Consider the following 23,105-nt stretch of genomic DNA (forward strand, 5'->3'; position numbering starts at 1 on the left):
ACTGTGACTGGTGTGATGGTGATCAGGGACACTGTGACTGGTGTGGTGGAGATCAGGGACACTGTGACTGGTGTGGAGGTGATCAGGGACACTGTGACTGGTGTGGAGGTGATCAGGGACACTGTGACTGGTGTGGAGGTGATCAGGGACACTGTAACTGATGTGGAGGTGATCAGGGACACTGTGACTGGTGTGGTGGAGATCAGGGACACTGTGACTGGTGTGGTGGAGATCAGGGACACTGTGACTGGTGTGGAGATGATCTGGGACACTGTGACTGGTGTGGTGGAGATCAGGGACACTGTGACTGGTGTGGAGGTGATCAGGGACACTGTGACTGGTGTGGAGGTGATCAGGAACACTGTGACTGGTGTGGTGGTGATCAGGGACACTGTGACTGGTGTGGAGGTGATCAGGGACACTGTGACTGGTGTGGAGGTGATCAGGGATACTGTGACTGGTGTGGTGGTGATCAGGGACACTGTGACTGGTGTGGAGGTGATCAGGGACACTGTGACTGGTGTGGTGGAGATCAGGGACACTGTGACTGGTGTGATGGTGATCAGGGACACTGTGACTGGTGTGGAGGTGATCAGGAACACTGTGACTGGTGTGGAGGTGATCAGGGACACTGTGACTGGTGTGGAGGTGATCAGGGACACTGTGACTGGTGATCAGGGACACTATAACTGGTGTGGAAGTGATCAGGGACACTATTTACAGTACATTTATATTACCTTCATTTATATACATTGTATTTGTTTGTAAACATTTATTAGATACATTTGTCTTACATTTTATATACATTTCGGTTTATTTCTCTCCTTTGGAGAATTATTGCGAATTTAACCCTTTTTTCTTCTTTTCTGGAACGATCGCGGAGTTGAGTTTTGAATAAACGTCGTTGCGCTCAGAGCTCGGCGAGTCGGCGTGGAAGTTTTTTTTCTGAGATTTTCGCGGTTTTCGACCCTCTTTAGACGTCTCTCTGTAGCCGGAGATGAAAACGATGACGCAGGTCCGGCCGGACAGGTGCGCTTTACCTTCCTCCGCCGCGAGGCGTCTGGAAATGAAGTTTTATTGGCAGTCGCCCTCTCAGCGGTCGCTGATTTCTTTAGAGACTCTTTATGTTCCGTGCGGAGGAGGGGAATTGGCCTCGATTTTCCCCTCACTTCACTCCTGGACGCTCGGCGCGGTCTGCAGCCAATTAGGGTCCCATGTGCTGTTCACGCTTCAGCCTGCGGTTTGTGTGGGGGGGAGGGAGGAAGTGTTTGGATGAGGGGGGGGTGATAACGGAGGGGACGGTGACACAGGGAGCGGAGGAGGGACCGTCCCAATAAATATCATCCTGGACCCAGAAATCTTCACAACTCCTCACCAGAGCCGCAGAGCACCGCCACCTCGGTGAGTATATACTGGACCCACGCCCCGAGCAGCGCCCCCTACTGACAAGATTTATTATTATTATATATCACAGCAAATCCGATTTATTATACACTGCGAGGGCGGCCAATCCTGATCATCAAATCATCAGGCTCTGCTGTCTCCTTAGTAGTGACTGTGCTTTACTCTTCCACTTCTCCCATTACAGACAAGTACATGACGATACTGCCTGCTTACATCCCAGTGCTTGTTCAGCGCAGGTGCTGATTGCAATGTCTGACACTGAAGATAGCCAGTAGAGGGAGAACGTGGAAGCTTTACATGGAAATATGGGACAGCAACTACTGGGAGTAAATTAATTATTTAAAAAAATATATATATATTAAATGAAATGACATTTATATTCAAGTATCTTATATATACTGCAAATATATTTATAGTAAAATGATATTACATTTATATATTTTTATATATATTTCTCTTACGTTTGTTTACATTTTTATATTGATCTATCTATATAGATATAAATGTAATATAATTTTACTATAAATATATTTGCAGTATATATAAGATACTTGAATATAAATGTCATTTAATTTAATATATTTTTTTATATATATTACAGCTGACTGTGCTTTACATAAGAACATGTATATACATGTATGTTACATTTATATAGATTTTATTATTTATATTTCATTAAATAATATACATTTATAGAAATACATTTAATGCATGTATATATATATATATTACATTTGTATATATTTTATAATTTATATACATTTGTGTTACATTTCTATTAATTTCTATTACATTTATTCACATATAACATATATATTTATATTTATAGTAAATGTATTGCCCAGTGCTTGTTCAGCACAGATGCTGATTGCAATGTCTGAGGTAAAGATAACCAGTAGAGGGTGAAAGTACAAGCTGTACATAGAAGAGAGTAAAGCCCCATACACACCATTTTTGTCTTCAGATTTACCAAAACCATATAATAGGAGGTCAAACCTTCAGGCCCCATACACACGAGAGGATTTATCCGCAGATACGGTCCAGCGGACCGTATCCGCGGATAAATCCTCTCGAGGATTTCAGAAGATTTCTATGCGATGGCGTGTACACACCATCGCATTGAAATCCGCGCTGAAATCCTCTGCCGATGACGTGTCGCGCCGTCGCCGCTATTATGACGCGGCGACGGGCGCGACGCTGTCATATAAGGAATTCCACGCATGCGTCAAATCATTACGACGCGTGCGGGGAATCCCTTTGGGCGGATGGATCCGGTAAGTCTGTACAGACGAGCGGATCCATCCGTTGGGATGGATTCCAGCAGATGGATTTGCTTGGCATGTCAGCAAATATTCATCTGCTGGAATCCATTCCAGGGGAGAAATATCCGCGGAAACAGATCCGCTGGAGTGTACACACCATAGGATCTATCCGCTGAAACCCATTTGCTGGGATTTATCTGCGGATGGATTCTATGGTGTGTATGGGGCCTAAGAGTTTCAATTTGTATGCAATCAGGCAGGCCCTTGTACTACATGGTTTTGGTAAATCTGAAGACAAAAATCTGCAGATAATCTGATGGTGTGTATGGGGCTTTATAGAAATATGGGACAGCAACTACTGGGAGTAAAATGTGGGGATTAGATACAGAATTGCGTTCCGATAAGCTTTCATTTCTATACATATATATATATATTTATGTGTGTGTGTGTTACATTTGTATATATTTTATAGTTTATATACATCTGTGTTATATTTCTATACATTTATATTAATTTATATTACATTTATATACATATAACATATATATTTATATTTATATTACATTTAAATACATTTGTATACAAAAAAGAGATTATATATATCTAAATTAATAGAAATGTAACACAAATGTTTCTATACATATATATATTTATGTTACATTTGTATTACATTTATAATCACCCTAATCAAGAAGATTCCCCCTGCTGCTTGGCTGTAGAAGAAGGGACGGGGAATCTCTGTCTTAAAAGTGAGATATCAGGGGTCTGTTTAGACCTCTGATATCTCACCAAAGCAGACCAATGGAACTACTAAAAATTGTATAAAAATAAATAAATCAATAAATAAATAAATAAATAATAATAATAATAATAATAATAATAATAATAATAATAATAATAAATTATTAAATAAAATTGTAAAAAATAATTGAAAAATGTAAAAAAAAAAAAGTTATGATAAAAAATAAATAATAATAATAATAATAAAAATATAGGGCCAGATACATAGAGAAATACGTTGCGCAGCGGCAGCGTAACGTATCCCATTTACGTTACACCGCCGCAGGTTTACAGCGTAAGTGCCTGATTCACAAAGCACTTACCTGTAAACTTGCGGCGGTGTAACGTAAATCCGCTCGGCGCAAGCCGGCCTAATTCAAATGGGGTGGGCACCATTTAAATTAGGCGCGTTCCCGCGCCGAACGTACTGCGCATGCTCCGTCCGTCAAATTACCCGACGTGCATTGCGCTAAATGACGTCGCAAGGACATCATTGGTTTCGACGTTAACGTAAATGGCGTCCAGCGCCATTCACAGACGACTTACGCAAACGACGTGAAATTTAAAATTTCGACGCCCATACTTAACATTGCTTAGACCACCTAGAGGGCATACTTAGTTTTACGCGACGCATCTCTACGGAAACGGCGTCAATTTAGTTCGACGGGCAAAGCGGACGTTCGTGAATCGCCGTAACTAGTCATTTGCATATTCTACGCCGACCGCAATGGAATCGCCACCTAGCGGCCGGCCTAGAATTGCAGCCTAAGATCCGACAGGTGTAACTGTGATTCTATGAATCAGGCGCATAGATACGCCTAATTTAAATGGCGCCCGCCCCATTTGAATTAGGCGGGCTTGCGCCGAGCGGATTTACGTTACACCGCCGCAAGTTTACAGGTAAGTGCTTTGTGAATCAGGCACTTACGCTGTAAACCTGCGGCGGTGTAACGTAAACGACAATCGTATCTTTTGTGAATCTGGCCCATATTATTTTTAGTAAATAAAATTGTAAAAAATAGAAAAGTTATAAAAAAAAGTTATGATAAAAAATAAATAATCATAAAAATATATTATTATTAAATAAAATTGTAAAAAATAGAAAAATTGTAAAAAAAAAAGCTATGATAAAAAATAAATAATAATACAAATATATTATTATTATTAAATAAAATTGTAAAAAAAAAAGTTATGATAAAAAATAAATAATAATAAAAATATATTATTATTACATAAAATTGTAAAAAATAGAAAAACTGTAAAAAAAAAAGTTCTGATAAAAATAAATAATAATAATAAAATCATATTATTATTAAATAAAATTGTGAAAAATTGTAAAAAAAAAAGTTGATAAAAATAAATAATAATAATATATTATTATTACATAAAATTGTAAAAAATTTAAAAACTGTAAAAAAAAAGTTATGATAAAAAATAAATAATAATGTTGTTATTATTATTATTATTATTATTATTATTATTATTATTATTATTATTAAATAAGATTGTAAAAAATGGAAAAAAAAGTTATGATAAAAAAAATAACTACTGACTCCTTCCACTGCTCTACTGATATATATATATTCATACACACACGTGCATACACACACAGGTGACACGTTTCGCATTTGACTGGTGCTGCTTCGCTTGTGAAACGCGTCACCTCTCCTGTGTCCTCGTCTTGGCGGCAGTCATGTTTGGTTCCGGTGGTGCGCCGCTTTTCTTTTCTATCACTGATCTAAGTAGGTCCCAAGAATCAGATATCTTCTTCTTCTAAAACGTATATTTCTGACCCATTCCTAACCTCAGACCTCGCCCCTTTTTGTCCTCCCCTCCCCTCCCCCCACCTCTCTTGTCCCCCGGCGCCCCTTTTCTGGGCAGAGTCCCTACATACCTCCCGTCAGAACCGCCCAGCCCAGATGTTGGGTCTAACAGAGAACTCGCTGTGTTTGATTCTAGACGCGTTGTTCAGCACTTCTTCGGGTGAAGTCTCCTTTCCTGTGGGAACAGAGAGAGCGGAATGAAGACCCTGGGCGTTCTCCTGGTCCTGGCGCTGGCCGCTGTGGTCGCCCTCGCTTACGGTACGCAAAAATGTATGGTGATGTTGTGTAATGACAGAGGACAAGGTGGTTTGGCTGGTGCTCCTCCAAATGATAGGCTGTGCAATGTTACAATGTAGTCAATGAAGGGGGGGGGGGGGAGGGGGATAACATTGTTATTAAAATCCTGAAAACTTTACATTTTATTTTATGTTTATAAATAGTTTGTATTTTTATTTGTCCGAAAAGGTCAGTCACTGATGTTGGATGAGAAGGCCTGGCTCGCAGTCTCCACACTAATTCATCCCAAAGGGATGAGGTCAGGACTCTGTGCAGGCCAGTCAAGTTCCTCCAAACTCTCTCACCCATGTCTTTATGGACCTTGCTTTGTACACTGGTGGGCAGTCATGTTGGAACAGGGAGGGGCCGTCCCCAAACTCCTCCCACAAAGTCGGGAGAATGAAATTGTCCAAAATGTCTAGGTAAACCTTCTATACATTAAGGTGAAAAAACATCCGATAATCACAGACCCCCGTCCAGCCCCCCTCCCACCCCCCGGTTTACTTACCTGAACCCTCCAAAGTCCCGCGTCGAGAACAACTCTTCATTGGATACATTGATAGCAGTGCAGCAGAAACTTTACCAGGGCGTGCTCCTGCCAATACATGGGATGCTCTTACACACAGAGTTTCCGACAAGAAAAGTTGGATGTGAGTTTTTGGTCGGAAATTCCAACCGTGTGTAGGCTCCATCAGACTTTTTTTTCTGTCGGACACAGTGGGGGAGATTCGGAAAGAGATACGCCGTCGTATCTCTGAGTCCGACGGTCGGATCTATGCGACTGATTCATCATGCAATCTCCCGCCGGCCGCTAGGTGGCGCTTCGGTTTTTTACGTGACGAATATGCAAATTTCCGCCGATTCAGAAACGAACGCCCGCCCGTCGCTTTTTTTTTTACGTCGTTTGCATTCGACTTTTTCCGGCGTATACTTACCCCTGCTATATGCGGCGTATCCAATGTTAAGTATGGCCGTCGTTCCCGCGCCGAGTTTTGCATTTTTACGTCGTTTGCGTAAGTCGGTCGCAAATACGGATGGACGTAATTTACGTTCACGCCAAAACCAATGACGTCCTAGCGACGTCATTGGGAGCAATGCACGCCGGGAAAATTCACGGACGGCGCATGCGCATTTAAATCGGCGCCGGGACGTGCCTGATTTAAATACTACACTCCCCCTAGCCGCGGAATTTGAATTCCGCCGGTGGAGTTACGATCCGCCGGCGCAAGTTTCGAGGTAAGTGCTTTCTGAATACTGCACTAGCCTCTCAAATTTGCGCCGGCGGATCGTAAATCAGATAGATTACGCAGATCTAAAGATCCGCTAATCTATCTTAATCTAGCCCAGTAAGTGATTTGTGCCGATCGCTCACTATGTTCATTCAGAAAAGGAAGGGACCTGTAAATGACATATTTACTGGCCCCTTCCCCAGCTCTCCAAACTGCAAAAGCAGCCGGCAAGAGAGGAGAGGAGGAAAGCCAGCAGCTCTGTGGGTGAATAGGGGGCGGGTCCAGGGGCGGACTGACAACTCATGGGGCCCCTGGGTAATAGAAGATTATGGGGCCCCTTGGCTCACAGATGGCCACCACGCCAGGAGGCAGTGCAGAGGCGGGGCAGCTAAAATCTCAGGATTTTCACATCAAAAGCATGTCGGTTTCGGACATATCAGGGACAGGTGTAAAAAAAACACAGATTTTTACCGGATTTTCCGGCGTATAAGACGACTTTCTAACCCCTTAAAATCTTCTTGAAAGTCGGGAGTCGTCTTATACGCCGGTAACCTAACATCCTTACCTTATCCTAAGACATGCAGAATCGCGGCCGTATGTTTTTTCAAAAGCCGCGCCTCCTACGTCTTCTGTTCCGTGATAGGCGGAACAGTCAGCTTCCCAGGAGGCACTGTGTTTAGTGTCCGCCTATCACGGAACAGAAGACGTAGGAGGCGCGGCTTTTGAAAAAACGTACAGGCCAAGATTCTGCATGTCTTAGGATAAGGTAAGGGCACAGCGAGGGGGGACACGGAGCGGAGCGCAGACGGTGAGAACAGCACAATGGAGGGGTAATGTAATGGGACACAGTCTGGGATGTAATGGGACACAGTCTGGGATGTAATGGGGCACAGTCTGGCATGTAATGGGGCACAGTCTGGGATGTAATGGGGCACAGTCTGGGATGTAATGGGGCACAGTCTGGCATGTAATGGGGCACAGTCTGGCATGTAATGGGGCACAGTCTGGCATGTAATGGGGCACAGTCTGGCATGTAATGGGGCACAGTCTGGCATGTAATGGGACACATTCTGGCATGTAATGGGACACATTCTGGCATGTAATGGGGCACAGTCTGGCATGTAATGGGGCACAGTCTGGCATGTAATGGGGCACAGTCTGGCATGTAGTGGCACAGTCTGGCATGTAATGGGGCACAGTCTGGCATGTAATGGGACACATTCTGGCATGTAATGGGACACATTCTGGCATGTAATGGGGCACAGTCTGGCATGTAATGGGGCACAGTCTGGCATGTAATGGGGCACAGTCTGGCATGTAATGGGGCACAGTCTGGCATGTAATGGGGCACAGTCTGGCATGTAATGGGGCACAGTCTGGCATGTAATGGGGCACAGTCTGGCATGTAATGGGGCACAGTCTGGCATGTAATGGGGCACAGTCTGGCATGTAATGGGCCACAGTCTGGCATGTAATGGGGCACAGTCTGGCATGTAATGGGACACATTCTAGCATGTAATGGGGCACAGTCTGGCATGTAATGGGGCACAGTCTGGCATGTAATGGGGCACAGTCTGGCATGTAGTGGCACAGTCTGGCATGTAGTGGCACAGTCTGGCATGTAATGGGGCACAGTCTGGCATGTAATGGGGCACAGTCTGGCATGTAATGGGGCACAGTCTGGCATGTAATGGGGCACAGTCTGGCATGTAATGGGGCACAGTCTGGCATGTAGTGGCACAGTCTGGCATGTAGTGGCACAGTCTGGCATGTAATGGGGCACAGTCTGGCATGTAATGGGGCACAGTCTGGCATGTAATGGGGCACAGTCTGGCATGTAGTGGCACAGTCTGGCATGTAATGGTGGCACCATGAGGCGAGGCATGACTAGTAAGAAAGGGGTAGTATTATACGGCGAGTATATCCCAAAACCAACATTTTGGCTGGAAAATTAGGGGGTCGTCTTATACGCCAGCAAATATGGTACATACTGTCCCTGGTTTTACTGAGCCTGGCAACCCTGATGGGGCCCCCTAGTGGCATGTGGCCCTCGGGCAGTGCCCGAGTGACTCAATGGTCCGTCCGCCCCCTGGGCGGGTCCCAAGCAGCAGGGGTGATTAGGGTGTGCCTGGGCACAACCAGCACACCCTGTGTGCACACCTAGGCCTTTCACTGAGTACAAATGATAACTATAGATGAACATGTGATAAAAATAGAGAATTATTTTATTGTTATTATCAATACTGATCAATTTATTTTTTGGTCTCTTTGATTCAGATTCCCATGAAAGTCACGAGTCTAATGAGCGTTATGGTGAGACGATTGTTTTTCCTTCAATCTCATGTAACCCAATGAAGCCGATTCAATGACTGAGCAGAGACTTGTATTGTTCTCCGCCTCCCAGATGTGAGATTTTGGATGGAGTTGTTTCTTGGAGGGAAATACATCCGATCATCAGATAGACACAAGGGGGCAGATCCACAAAGATCTGCCCCAGCGCAGCGTATCAGAGATACGCTACGCCGCCGTAACTTACTTGTGTTATCTTCGAATCCTTAAAGATTTCGCACCGTAAGTTACGGCGGCGTAGTGTATTTCTGGCGGCGGAATTCAAATCGGCGATTAGGGGGCGTGTTTCATTTAAATGAAGCGCGTCCCCGCGCCAAATGAACTGCGCATGCGCCGTCCCTAAATTTCCCGCCGTGCATTGCGCTAAATGACGTCGCTAGGACGTCATTTTTTTTTTTACATAGACGTGAATTACGTCCATCCCGATTCACGGACGACTTACGCAAAAAAAAAAAAAAAATTCAAATTAAACGCGGGAACGACGGCCATACTTAACATGGCAAGTCTAACTATACGTCGCAAAACACCAGCTTTAACTATACGCCGGAAAAAACAGAATAGAGACGACGTAAAAGAATGCGACGGCCGCGCGTACATTCGTGGATCGTCGGAAATAGCTCATTTGCATACCCGACGCGGAAAACGAAGAGAACGCCAGCCAGCGGACGCCGAAGTTTTGCATCTACGATCCGAAGGCGTACGCCTGTCGGATCTAACCCAGATGCCGTCGTATCTTGGCTTGAGGATTCAAACGAAAGCTACGACGCGGGAAATTTGAAAGTACGCGGCGTATGAGTAGATACGCCGGCGTACTCGCTCTCTGGATCTGGCCCAAGGGAATGAAACCCATGACTTTCCTAAACTTTTTTGGTGAATGTTAGAAAAAAAAAAATGTTTGATAGTTAAATCCTATCTCTTGGACACTGTTGGCGAGATCTCTATGCTGAGTCCTGACTGCCAGATGGACCAAACAGACCCGGAATTATGGAGAGAGGTCCCCACAAAAGCCTCACCATCAATATATTGTCCAATCTTGTCTCAAAATATCCCCCCCAAACCATCCTCTCCACTCCTCCCATAACCTCCTGCTCTCTAGTTCCCTTGTCCCCTCCTTCAGGACTTCTCCAGAGCCTCTCCCATCCCCTGGAACTCTCTACCTCAATCTATCCGGGTTATCTCCTACTTTGACCACCTTTTAGATCAGCGGTCTCCAAACTGCGGCCCGGGGCCAGATGCGGCCCTTTGCATGCATTTATCTGGCCCTTGGGGGCACTATTTAATTTACTGATACCAACAGGGGGGCTTAATTCCATCCAACTAATGCCTATAAAGGGGTACAATTCCTCCCAATGATGAGGCACAATTCCTCCCAACGATGAAGCCTAATAACACCAATGATGGGGTACGTTCCTCTCACTGACATCAATAATGGGGCATTATTTTTCCCCACTGATGCTGGGACATTTTCTACTGCCAATGGCCACAGTCCAGCCCCCTTAAAGTCTGAAGGACAGTAAACTGGCCCTTTGCTTTGGTTTGGAGACCCCTGTTTTAGATAATCCCTGAAAACTCTTCTCTTTAGGGAAACCTATCACTCCTCCACCAAGCACAGAGACTTCTATCAGTTTATCCCCCACAGTTCTCACCTTTTTGAACCCCTCCCTATTAGATTGTAAGCTCTCAGGAGCACAGCCCTCCTAAACCCTCTTTTATTGAATCGCATTGTAACTGTACCCTAACCCTAACCCTGTCCCTATCCCTAACCCCTAACCCTGTCCCTATCCCTAACCCTAACCCCTAACCCTCACCCTAACCCTAACCCTTTATATTGTAAAGTGATGTGAAATCTGTTGCCGCTAAATAATTCCTGTATGAATTTCCACCGAGCCCATTTGTGTGAAGTCGATCATTAGGTTGACTTCCCAGGAACGAAAATAGCCGTAGATGGTTTGAAATTTGGCCAGCCCCTGCTGAACCAGCTGAATTTCGATCCATCTATAGCCGGCTTAAAAAAAAAAAAAAGGAGAAAAGAGGGAGGTAGCAACTGACCTCTGCCTGAGGTCAACAATGGGATTGTCCACAAATTGGGCTTCTGTCAGGGGAGGAGCTGACGGGCAGCAATGGGAGAAGGAATGACGAGATTCAGCATTTATTTGGATAAGCATTTCTACATTATCAGCAATTCAGGCTTCAGCGCTCATAAGGCATCTTCTTCAGGAGCTCAGCATGCCGTTGGGTTTTTCGTGCACAACCCACCTCGATTTTATTGATAGGTTTGACAATTTTGTACTTCTGATGCTGGTTTTTCTACAAATTGTATTATTATTATTTTTTTTACTGCCCACAGACCCCTTTGTGAACTCCAGAACTGCCAACACCTTCATGCGCACCCAGCAAAGGCCATCAAGAATGAACGAGAGGTAAGAACGAATTCTAATAGAAATAAAACAATCAATCTGCGAACTTCAGCCGTTTCCCTGCAGTCTCCAGACTGGTCTGGTGACATCACTTGTCCTTCCTTGGTGTCGGGGGTGAGTGGTCCTTCTTTGGTGTTGGGGGTAGGTGGTCCTTCCTTGGTGTTGGGGGTGGGTGGTCCTTCCTTGGTGTCAGGGGTGGGTGGTCCTTCCTTGGTGTTGGGGGTGGGTGGTCTTTCTTTGGTGTTGGGGGTGGGTGGTCCGTCCGTGGTGTCGGGGGTGAGTGGTCCGTCCTTGGTGTTGGGGTGGGTATTTTTTTTCTTGGTGTTGGGGGTGGGTGGTCCTTCCTTGGTGTCGGGGGTGAGTGGTCCGTCCTTGGTGTTGGGGTGGGTGGTCTTTTCTTGGTGTTGGGGGTGGGTGGTCCTTCCTTTGTGTTGGGGGTGAGTGGTCCTTCCATGGTGTTGGGGGTAAGTGGTCCTTCCTTGGTGTTGGGGGTGGGTGGTCCTTCTTTGGTGTTGGGGGTGAGCGGTCCTTCCTTGGTGTCGAGGGTGAGTGGTCCATCCTTGGTATTGGGGTGGGTGGTCCTTCCTTGGTGTTGGGGGTGGGTGGTCTTTTCTTGGTGTTGGGGGTGGGTGGTCCTTCCTAGGTGTTCGGGGTGGGTGGTCCTTCTTTGGTGTTGGGGGTCATTCTTTGGTGTTGGGGGTGGGTGGTCCTTCTTTGGTGTCGGGGGTGGGTGGTCCTTCTTTGGTTTTGGGGGTGGGTGGTCCTTCTTTGGGGGTGGGTGGTCCTTCCTTGGTGTTGGGGGTGGGTGGTCTTTTCTTGGTGTTGGGGGTGGGTGGTCCTTCCTAGGTGTTCGGGGTGGGTGGTCCTTCTTTGGTGTTGGGGGTCATTCTTTGGTGTCGGGTTGGGTGGTCCTTCTTTGGTGTCGGGGGTGGGTGGTCCTTCTTTGGTTTTGGGGGTGGGTGGTCCTTCTTTGGGGGTGGGTGGTCCTTCTTTGGTGTTGGGGGTGGGTGGTCCTTCTTTGGTGTCGGGGGTGGGTGGTCCTTCTTTGGTGTTGGGGGTGGTCCTTCTTTGGTGTCGGGTTGGGTGGTCCTTCTTTGGTGTTGGGGGTGGGTGGTCCTTCTTTGGTGTCGGGGGTGGGTGGTCCTTCTTTGGTGTCGGGGGTGGGTGGTCCTTCTTTGGTGTTGGGGGTGGGTGGTCCTTCTTTGGTGTCGGGGGTGGGTGGTCCTTCTTTGGTGTCGGGGGTGGGTGGTAGTAGAGCAAATATAACCAAAATGGAAGGCGTGTCTTCTATATATAAGGAATGGGAGGAGTTGGGGGCGTGTGAGGAATGTGAGGAATGTGAGGAAGGGCCGAACATCTCAGCCAATAACCATCGACTCGTCCTCACCAATGAATTTCCTTTCATTTCAGAATCCGCGAGCGCAACAAGAGCCCCCAGGAACGCCAACGCGAGGTCTGCGAGGACTACAAACCCTGCGACCGCTACGCCCTGCGACACGGCTACACCGCCGCCTACAGGAAATACTTTGGGCAGCGCGCCGGGGGGAAGTAAATCGATCGGATGAGATCAGCGTCCCCACACATGAAGATCTCGGAGTCTACAGATTAGACATCAGGACCTTCCCGTTCCATCATGGACTCTATAAGGGGGGGGAGGGGTCAATAAAAACCCAAATACAAGTTAGTTTATGTAGAAGAGCTGACACTCCATTGACATCCCCGTCTGGCCCTTTTCCGATCATACAGAGATATTCTATTGATGATATTGTTACTTTGTAACCATTTTAGGGTGCAGTAGGTTCACACGAAGCGATTGGCTGTATCATTGGATGGGATCGCTGGGGGCGGGGTTTTCATTGATCATTGGATGGGATCACTGGGGGCGGGGTTTTCATTTCATTGATCGATCGATGGATGGGATCGCCGGGGGCGGGGTTTTCATTGATCGATGGATGGAAGTGACTTTTATATAGACTAACCTGTAACCTTCGCCTGGGGCCCCCGAGGGCCCCATTTGTTATCTGTCTCTGTATTTTATTATCTGTTGTCTATTCAGCACTTTATACGTTTTTTTATCGGATCCGGGACGGCGGCCGCGGCGAGTCCCGTCAGGGCGCCCGGCGATCACACAGATATAATCTGTTCTCCTACTTCACATTTTCAGAGTCGCTCACTATCTCTGTGTCTTGCTTCCGTCACGTGACCTTTTTTTTTCCACAAATAAAATGCTGCTTTTATATAATGGATATCCGGCCCTCTGCGGTTTGATTTTATTATAAGAGGAATAATAATACACACAAGTGTAATGTTCCCTCCTTCTTCTACAAAGTTACAATGTACAGTCTGATCACTGGGGGAGGGGAGACTGAGGAAATGCTTCCTCCTGCCCATAGCAGACTAATGACATCATCTCAGTACACACCCCCGGTGTCCTATACACACCCCAAATGCCCTGTATACACCCCCGATGTCTTGTACACACCCCTGATTCCCTTACGTACCCCCGATGTCCTGTACAAACGCCTTGATGCCCTGTACACACCTCCAATTCTCTGTACACCCCCCCCCCCCCCCGATGTCCTGTACATACCCCAGATTCCCTGTACACACCCTCAAAGTCCTGTACACCCCCCCCCCCCCCCGATGTCCTATACACACCCCCGATGCCCTGTACACACCCCGATGCCCTGTACACACCCCCCGATGCCCTGTACACACCCCCCGAGGTCCTGTACACACCCCCGATGCCCTGTACACACCCCGATGCCCTGTACACACCCCCGATGCCCTGTACACACCCTAATGTCCTGTAAACACCCCCGATGCCCTGTACACACCCCCGATGCCCTGTACACACCCCCGATGCCCTGTACACACCCCCCGAGGTCCTGTACACACCCCCGATGCCCTGTACACACCCCGATGCCCTGTACACACCCCCCGAGGTCCTGTACACACCCCCGATGCCCTGTACACACCCCGATGCCCTGTACACACCCCCGATGCCCTGTACACACCCTAATGTCCTGTAAACACCCCCGATGCCCTGTACACACCCCCGATGCCCTGTACACACCCCTGATGCCCTGTACACACCCTAATGCCCTGTACACACCCCCTGATGCCCTGTACACACCCCTGATTCCCTGTACACCCCCCCCCCTAATGCCCTGTACACCCACCCAATTCCCTTACACACCCCCTGATTCCCTGTACCCCCCCCCCCCCCCTCCCCCGATGCCCTGTACACAGTATAAACAGGAAGAGCTGTGTTTCGGCTTTTCCTCCACTCAGGCTGAGAGGCACGGGTAGAGGAGACCCTATTGGCTGCTCTCCTGACAGGGGGGGTCTGCGCTGATTGATTATCAGTGCAGCCCCCCCAAGGATGCCCACCCATGACCACCAGGTATGCCAATCAGTGCCAATCAGTGATGCCTGCCAGTGCCCCCTGATCAGTGCTGCCGAACACTTCCATCTATCAGTGCCGCCTATCAGTGCCACCCATCAGTGCTGCCTATAAGTGCCCACCAGTGCCACCTATCAGTGCGCTTCAGTGCCACCCAGGGGCGGACTGACCATTCGGGCACTCGGGCACTGCCCGAGAGCCCCATGCCACTATTGTTTGGGGGCGCCATAATCTCCTATTGCTTGGGGGCGCCATAATCTCCTATTGCCCGGGGGCCTCATGAGTTGTCAACCTGCCCCTGGTGACACCTATGAGTGCCACCTATGAGTGCCCATCAGTGCTGCATATCAGAGCCACCTATCAGTGCTGCATATCAGTGCCACCTATCAGTGCCACCTATGAGTGCCCATCAGTGCTGTATATCAGTGCTGCATATAAGTGCCTCATCCTCAGTGCCCATGAGTGAAGGAGAAAACTTACTTATTTACAAAGTTTTGTAACAGAAACAAAGAAAACTTTTATTTTTTTCTAAATTTTCAGTAATTTTTTATTTGTAGTGCAAAAAATAAAAACTTCAGAGGTGATCAACGGCCACCAAAATAAAGCTCTATTTGTGGGGGAAAAAATTATAAAAATTTAGTTTGGGAGCCGCGTAGCACGACTGCGCAATTGTCATTCAAAATATGACAGCGATGAAAGCTTTTTTTTAAAGGGCACAGAGGTCCCCAGGGCCTCGGATGGCAAACCCCCTTTTTTTTATTTTTTTGTTTTTATTAAAGGGCCCCGAGGTCCCCAGGGGCCCGGATGGCAACCCCCCCTTTTTTTTATTTATTGTTTTTGTTTTTATTAAAGGGCACAGAGGCCCCCAGGGGCCCGGATGGCAACCCCCCTTTTTTTTATATATATTTTTTTAAATATATATATTTTTTTCCTTTTTTTTTTGTAAGGAGGGGCACAGAGGTCCCCAGGGCAGCCCCCTGCTTCTCAATTTGAGGCAGCACCCCCCCCCCAGGTTCTTTGCTCCTGGGGGCCCTGAAGCTGTGTAAGGGGCCCCATAATTCCTGATGGCGACCCTGCGCTCAGATCACATATTGCGGTGTGAATGGACCCCCAAGTGGCATTGAACGGCATCAGAAAAAATATAGGACTTTGTAAGGATAGGGGGGACAACAGGTCAGCACTCTGGTCTCTACGTGATGATGGATCCCTGCCCTGGATGCTAAAAAAAAAAGAGATTCTAATTCTCCACCTGCTGGCTGAAAATGAGAATGCAGCTTATTAATATCAACTGCGTAAAATGTAACCGATCAAAGCAAACATTTAAAAAATGCCTCTTTTTACACACTGACCATAATTAATAAAGGGGAATATTTATAAAACCAGCGCACATTCCTTTCTGATGGATCTGTTTTTTTGTTTTTTTTTTGCACGCCTTCCGCTTGTAAAAAGTTGCAGAATCGTATTAATGATGCGCATATTGTCATTAGTGCATTCCTCTGGCAGCAGAAGAGAAGGACGGGGATGAGAAGCCGGACGCGCTGCACGTGACACGCTGGGCTCATTTTTCACCCGAGAAGCACTAAGAATCACGTTCTGTGTACAGAAGATCACCTTTTCAGGGCCGCCATGCAGTACTCCTGTAAGGGGCCCGGATGTCCCCAGGGGCCCGGATGGCAACCCCCTTTAAAACACTTTAGCGACGCACAGCAATTTATTTTTTTCGTATAAACAATACATATATTTTGCTATTAAATAACTTTTATAATCATATGAAGTTAAAAACAAGAGTTCCCCTTTACATCAGAGTCCACAGAGTCCCCCTTTTACTTCTAAACTCGCAGAGTTCTCTTACACTGGAAGGGGGGACTCTGCAGACTCTGATGTAAGGGAGAACTCTGGGGACACTAACATAAGGGATGCTCTGGGAACCCGGATCTAAGGGGGAACACTGAGAACTCTGATGTATAGAGATGATTCTGATATAAGGGGGAACACTGTGACCTCTGGTGTAGATGAGAACTCTGATGTAAGGGGTGCTCTGAGAACTCTGATTTGCCTTAGTGTACTCCCTCATAGGCAGGAGAGAGAAGGGGGGGAGACTTCAGTCACAGACAGGCAGGGCCGCCATCAGGAATTATAGGGCCCCTTACACAGCTTTAGGCATGGGCCCCCTGGAGCAGAGAACCGGGGGGGGGGGGGGGGGGTGCTGCTCCGGGCCCCTGGGGACCTCTGGGCCATTTAATAAAAAAAATACATATATAAAAATAAGAAAAAAAAGAAAGAAAAAGAAAAAATAAAGAACTAAAAAAAATATATTAAAAAATTATTATTTTTTTATATAAAAAAAGGGGGGGGTTGCCATCCGGGCCCCCTGGGAACCTCTGGGCCCTTTAATAAAAAAAATATATATATATATTCATTTTTATTTTTTTTTATAAAAAAAAATAAAAAAAAGGAGGGTTGCCAGCCGGGGCCCTGGAGACCTCGGACCCCTTACAAAAAAAAAAAAAGTGTGTTGCCATCCGGGCCCCTGGGGTCCTCGGGGCCCCTTACAGGTGTACTGCCTGTACCCCCCTGATGGCGGCCCTGCAGACAGGGATGGATGGTGAGCTCACTCACCCCTTGGCAGTCAGCACCTCTCATCCAGAGGACTTCAAATTTACGGCCCCAACTTTCCTTTTCTGAGGCACAGCACTGGGGAGAATCACAGTTAGAATCCCTCCCTAGGACACACTTGCCCCCTAGTGTTTAACCCCTTCCCTGCCAGTGTCATTTCACAGAAATCAGAGCATTTTTATAGCACTGATCGCTGTATGAATGTGAATGGTCTCAAAATAGTGTCTCCGATGTGTCCACCGCAATGTCGCAGTCACAATTAAAATTGCAGATCGCCGCCATTACTAGTAAAAAAAAAAAAATGCCATAAAACTATCCCCTATTTTGTAGACGCTATAACTTTTGCGCAAACCGATCAATAAACGCTTATTGCGTTTTTTTTTTACCAAAAATATGTAGAAGAATACGTATCGGCCTAAACTGAGGGGGAAAAAAACTTAAAAAAAAAAAAAATATTTAGATATTTATTATAGCAAAAAGTAAAAAATATTGTATTTTTTTTTTTTCAAAATTGTGGCTCTATTTTTGTTTATAGCGCAAAAAATAATAACCGCAGAGGTGATCAAATACCACCGAAAGAAAGCTCTATTTGTGGGGAAAAAAGGACGCCAATTTTGTTTGGGAGCCACTTGTCAGTTAAAGCGACGCAGCGGCGAATCGCAAAAAGTGCTCTGGTCTTTGGCCAGCCAAATGGTCCGGGTCTGAAGTGGTTAAACCCGATCACATATCTATGAATTAGGTTCTGTGGCTGATAAAGGTGGTAATGAAACTCACTTGGTGCCTCATCTCAGCGCTCATCACCCCCGTCCTCAGGAACCACTAACAGGCCAGGTTTGCAGGATAACTGAAATACATGACAGGTGATCTCATTTGCTGCTCAGTGATTGGAGTATTTTAGTCTGCAAGGTAATACATAAAACCTGGCCTGTTAGTGGGTCCTTAGGACAGGGTTGATGACCGCTGGTCTATCTGCATTAAATCAGCCAGACCCCTTTCACACTGAGGAGTTTTTCAGGCGGTACAGCGCTAAAAATAACGCCTAAATACCGCCTGAAAAACTCCTGCCCAGCAACCTCAATGTGAAAGCCGGAGGGCTACACACGGAGGCGATGCGCTGGCGGGAGACAAAGAAATCTCCTGCAAGCAGCATCTTTGGAGCGGTGAGAGGAGCGGCGTGTATACCGCTCCTTCACCGCTCCTTCCCATTCAAAACAATGGGAACCGCGGCAATACCGCCCGCGAAGCGCCTCTGCAGAGGCGCATTGCGGGCGGTATTAACCCTTTATCGGCCGCTGGCGGGGGTTAATACCGCACCGCTAGCGGACGATTCCCGCGGCAATCCCGGCGGTATAGCGCCGCTATTTTTGCCGGCGCTATACCGCCACCGCGGCTCCCGCTGTAATGTGAAAGGGGCCTTAACGTGTAATTCATTTGTGTTCGGATTTAAAGGGACGAGGTGACAACCCTTCCTTCAAGTTGCATGAAAGTCGCACCAGAGCAGTGCCTGAACTACTTTGAAGTTGCTGCAACTTTAACTGACATATATATATATATATGAATGGTTATCATTAGAAAACATGGGGTATGACCAGGGGCGGACTGACCATTTGGGCACTGCCCGAGGGCCCCATGTCACTAGGGGGCCCCATCAGGGTTGCCAGCCTCAGTATGTAAAAATTTGGTCTGAAAATCCCAAGATTAGAGCTGCGCCGCCGCTCCAGTACCTTTTCAGTGTGTGTGTGTGTATACTGTGTGTGTGTATACTGTGTGTGTGTATACTGTGTGTGTGTATACTGTGTGTATGTATACTGTGTGGCCCCATAATCTATTGCTTGGGGGCCCCATAATCTCCTATTGCCCGGGGGCCCATAATCTCCTATTGCCAGGGGGCCCCATAATCTCCTATTGCCAGGGGGCCCCATAATCTCCTATTGCCCGGGGGCCCCATAATCTCCTATTGCCCGGGGGCCCCATAATCTCCTATTGGCAGGGGGCCCCATAATCTCCTATTGGCAGGGGGCCCCATAATCTCCTATTGGCAGGGGGCCCATAATCTCCTATTGGCAGGGGGCCCCATAATCTCCTATTGGCAGGGGGCCCCATAATCTCCTATTGGCAGGGGGCCCCATAATCTCCTATTGGCAGGGGGCCCCATAATCTCCTATTGGCAGGGGGCCCATAATCTCCTATTGCCCGGGGGCCCCATAATCTCCTATTGCCCGGGGGCCCCATAATCTCCTATTGGCAGGGGGCCCCATAATCTCCTATTGGCAGGGGGCCCCATAATCTCCTATTGGCAGGGGGCCCCATAATCTCCTATTGGCAGGGGGCCCATAATCTCCTATTGGCAGGGGGCCCATAATCTCCTATTGGCAGGGGGCCCCATAATCTCCTATTGCCCGGGGGCCCCATAATCTCCTATTGCCCGGGGGCCCCATAATCTCCTATTGGCAGGGGGCCCCATAATCTCCTATTGGCAGGGGGCCCCATGAGTTGTCAGTCCGCCCCTGGGTATGACTTGTCATGCGACTTTTATATCCAAAGTTACATGACAAGTCGCACAAGTGTGAATGGAGCCTCAGGACCCCCCTCCACGGCTCCACCCCCCTCCAGTGAGAACAGCTCTGCAGTGATTGCTCTGCCATTAAAACAAATGAAACCACCTGGGTGCGATAAGAAGAATCCTGAAAACATGACCTGCTGGAGGTATTTGAGGACTGGGGAGGGGGAGATGCTGATCTACACTCCATGTTATAGAGAGTCCATACTGAAGGAACCACCTGCCTGGCACCCCCTCCTCTGTCCTCCTCCTCCTGCAGCAGCCGACAGTCCAGGTGATCAGGAAATCTGAGTTCTGTTCATTTATTGTCACAAAGGTGAGATCCGTTCTTTGTGTGATGTGCTGCAGGCTGTGAGCATGCGTCTGCATTGTGCGCTGATCTGTGCGTTTTACTGAATGGTGATCTAATGGCTGGAAAGGCGCTGTGTGCACAGCTCTCGACTGTCCCTGATTTGGAGCAATGTCCCTCTGTCCCTCCTTCCTCCCCCCCTGTCCCTCCTTCCTTCCTCCCCCCCCCTGTCCCTCCTTCCTTCCTCCCCCCCCCCCTGTCCCTCCTTCCTTCCTCCCCCCCCCCCTGTCCCTCCTTCCTTCCTCCCCCCCCCCCTGTCCCTCCTTCCTTCCTCCCCCCCCTGTCCCTCCTTCCTTCCTCCCCCCCCCTGTCCCTCCTTCCTTCCTCCCCCCCCTGTCCCTCCTTCCTTCCTCCCCCCCCCCTGTCCCTCCTTCCTTCCTTCCTTCCTTCCTCCCCCCCCCTGTCCCTCCTTCCTTCCTTCCTTCCTTCCTCCCCCCCCTGTCCCTCCTTCCTTCCTTCCTTCCTTCCTTCCTCCCCCCCCTGTCCCTCCTTCCTCCCCCCCCTGTCCCTCCTTCCTTCCCCCCCCCCCTGTCCCTCCTTCCTTCCTTCCTCCCCCCCTGTCCCTCCTTCCTTCCTCCCCCCCCCCCTGTCCCTCCTTCCTTCCTTCCTTCCTTCCTTCCTCCCCCCCTGTCCTTCCTTCCTCCCCCCTGTCCCTCCTTCCTTCCTCCCCCCCCTGTCCCTCCTTCCTTCCCTCCTTCCTCCCCCCCCTGTCCCTCCTTCCTTCCTTCCTTCCTTCCTTCCTTCCTTCCTTCCTTCCTCCCCCTGTCCCTTCCTTCCTTCCTTCCTTCCTTCCTCCCCCTGGCCCTTCCTTCCTTCCTTCCTTCCTTCCTTCCTTCCCCCCTGTCCCTCCTTCCTCCCCCCCTGTCCCTCCTTCCTTCCTCCCCCCCCTGTCCCTCCTTCCTTCCCCCCTGTCCCTCCTTCCTTCCCCCTGTCCCTCCTTCCTCCCCCCCCCCGTCCCTCCTTCCTCCTCCCCCCCCCCCTGTCCCTCCTTCCTCCTCCCCCCCCCCCTGTCCCTCCTTCCTTCCTCCCCCCCCTGTCCCTCCTTCCTTCCTTCCTCCCCCCCCTGTCCCTCCTTCCTTCCTTCCTCCCCCCCCCTGTCCCTCCTTCCTTCCTTCCTCCCCCCCTGTCCCTCCTTCCTTCCTTCCTCCCCCCCTGTCCCTCCTTCCTTCCTTCCTCCCCCCCCCCCTGTCCCTCCTTCCTTCCTTCCTTCCTTCCTTCCTTCCTTCCTTCCTTCCTTCCCCCCTGTCCCTCCTTCCTTCCTCCCCCCCCTGTCCCTCCTTCCTTCCTTCCTCCCCCCCTGTCCCTCCTTCCTTCCTCCCCCCCCTGTCCCTCCTTCCTTCCTCCCCCCCCTGTCCCTCCTTCCTTCCTCCCCCCCCCTGTCCCTCCTTCCTTCCTCCCTCCTTCCTTCCTTCCTTCCTTCCTTCCTCCCTGTCCCTCCTTCCTCCCCCTCCTTCCTTCCTTCCCTCCTTCCTTCCTCCCCCTGTCCCTCCTTCCTTCCTTCCTTCCTCCTCATTTGTCCCTTCCTTCCTCCTCATTTGTCCCTCATTGTGGTCTGATCTATAGAGTTGTGTATAAAATACACTTTTTATCTTTCAAAAATTGTTTCCCAGCGCTAAACCTTTTCATCCAATTTCTAAATTCCAGAGGCCAATATAAAAGAATAGTAGTGGTAAAAATAAGCCCTAGTGGGAATAATAATAATAATATTATTATTATTATTAATATATAATTTTTGTACAATTCTCTTTTTAAGGAGGGCGTGGCAGGGGGTGTGTCCTATGTCTACATACTAATAGGTGTCCCTTGTTCCCGTCTCAGAAAGTTGGGAGGTATGTGTCTGTTGTGCTGCCAGTCATAGAAAGCAACAGCAATGCGCCTGTACAGCGGCAGCATCATCCCGTGATGCTGCAGGTAGGTTTTGTGCATTTCTATGACCCTGTAGTTTCTTCTGCCAGCTTGTCACTGGTCCCCCCCCCCCCAAAAAAGGGTCAGATTTGTCCGCCGCAATGTTGCAGTCCAGCTAAAAAATCGCAGATTATTTTTATTTTTTTTATTATTATTGTGTGTGTGTGTGTGTGTGTGTGTGTGTGTGTGTGTGTTTTTTTTATATTGATGTGTCTTACACCAGAAAGTAAAAAAAATTGTTGGGGGGGGGGGGGGAATCAAATACCAACAAATGAACAATCTATTTGGGAGGGGGAGGACATCAGGTTTTGATTGGGTGCAATTGCCTTTAGCCCGCTGTCTGCAGAGCAAAAAATAAAAACCGCAGAGGTGATCAAATACCACCAAAAGAAAGCTCTATTTGTGGGGGGAAAAAGGACGCCAATTTTGTTTGGGAGCCACGTCGCACGACCGCGCAATTGTCAGTTAAAGCGACGCAGTGCCAAATCGCAAAAACTGGCCGGGTCCTTCACCTGCATTTTGGTCCGGGTCTTAAGTGGTTAAAGTTGCTCGTCTTTCAAAACACTCGTTAACCACCTTATTTGTTAACCAAGATTCCACTGTATTAAAAAAAAAATGTGAAGGTGATTGATTTATGACGCACAGTAGACATGTGCAGAACGAAAAAAACAAATATTTTGTTTTATTTCAATAATGAACTCATTTTGTTTAGTTAAATTTTGTTAGTCT

At 48.0% G+C, this 23,105-nt stretch overlaps 1 protein-coding gene across 1 annotated transcript; it reads left to right on the forward strand.

Moving 5' to 3' along the window:
* Positions 1–1,318: 1,318 nt before the first annotated feature.
* Positions 1,319–13,786, forward strand: LOC120944919 (matrix Gla protein-like). Its single transcript, XM_040358685.1, has 5 exons — positions 1,319–1,401; positions 5,406–5,527; positions 9,052–9,087; positions 11,471–11,543; positions 12,951–13,786. Exons 2-5 carry the CDS (start codon positions 5,467–5,469, stop codon positions 13,090–13,092), a joined length of 312 nt encoding a protein of 103 aa, XP_040214619.1. The 5' UTR covers positions 1,319–1,401; positions 5,406–5,466; the 3' UTR covers positions 13,093–13,786.
* The last annotated feature ends 9,319 nt before the right edge of the window (positions 13,787–23,105 follow it).

The sequence above is a fragment of the Rana temporaria genome, chromosome 7 (assembly GCF_905171775.1).
Source record: "Rana temporaria chromosome 7, aRanTem1.1, whole genome shotgun sequence".
Classification (NCBI taxonomy): domain Eukaryota; kingdom Metazoa; phylum Chordata; class Amphibia; order Anura; family Ranidae; genus Rana; species Rana temporaria.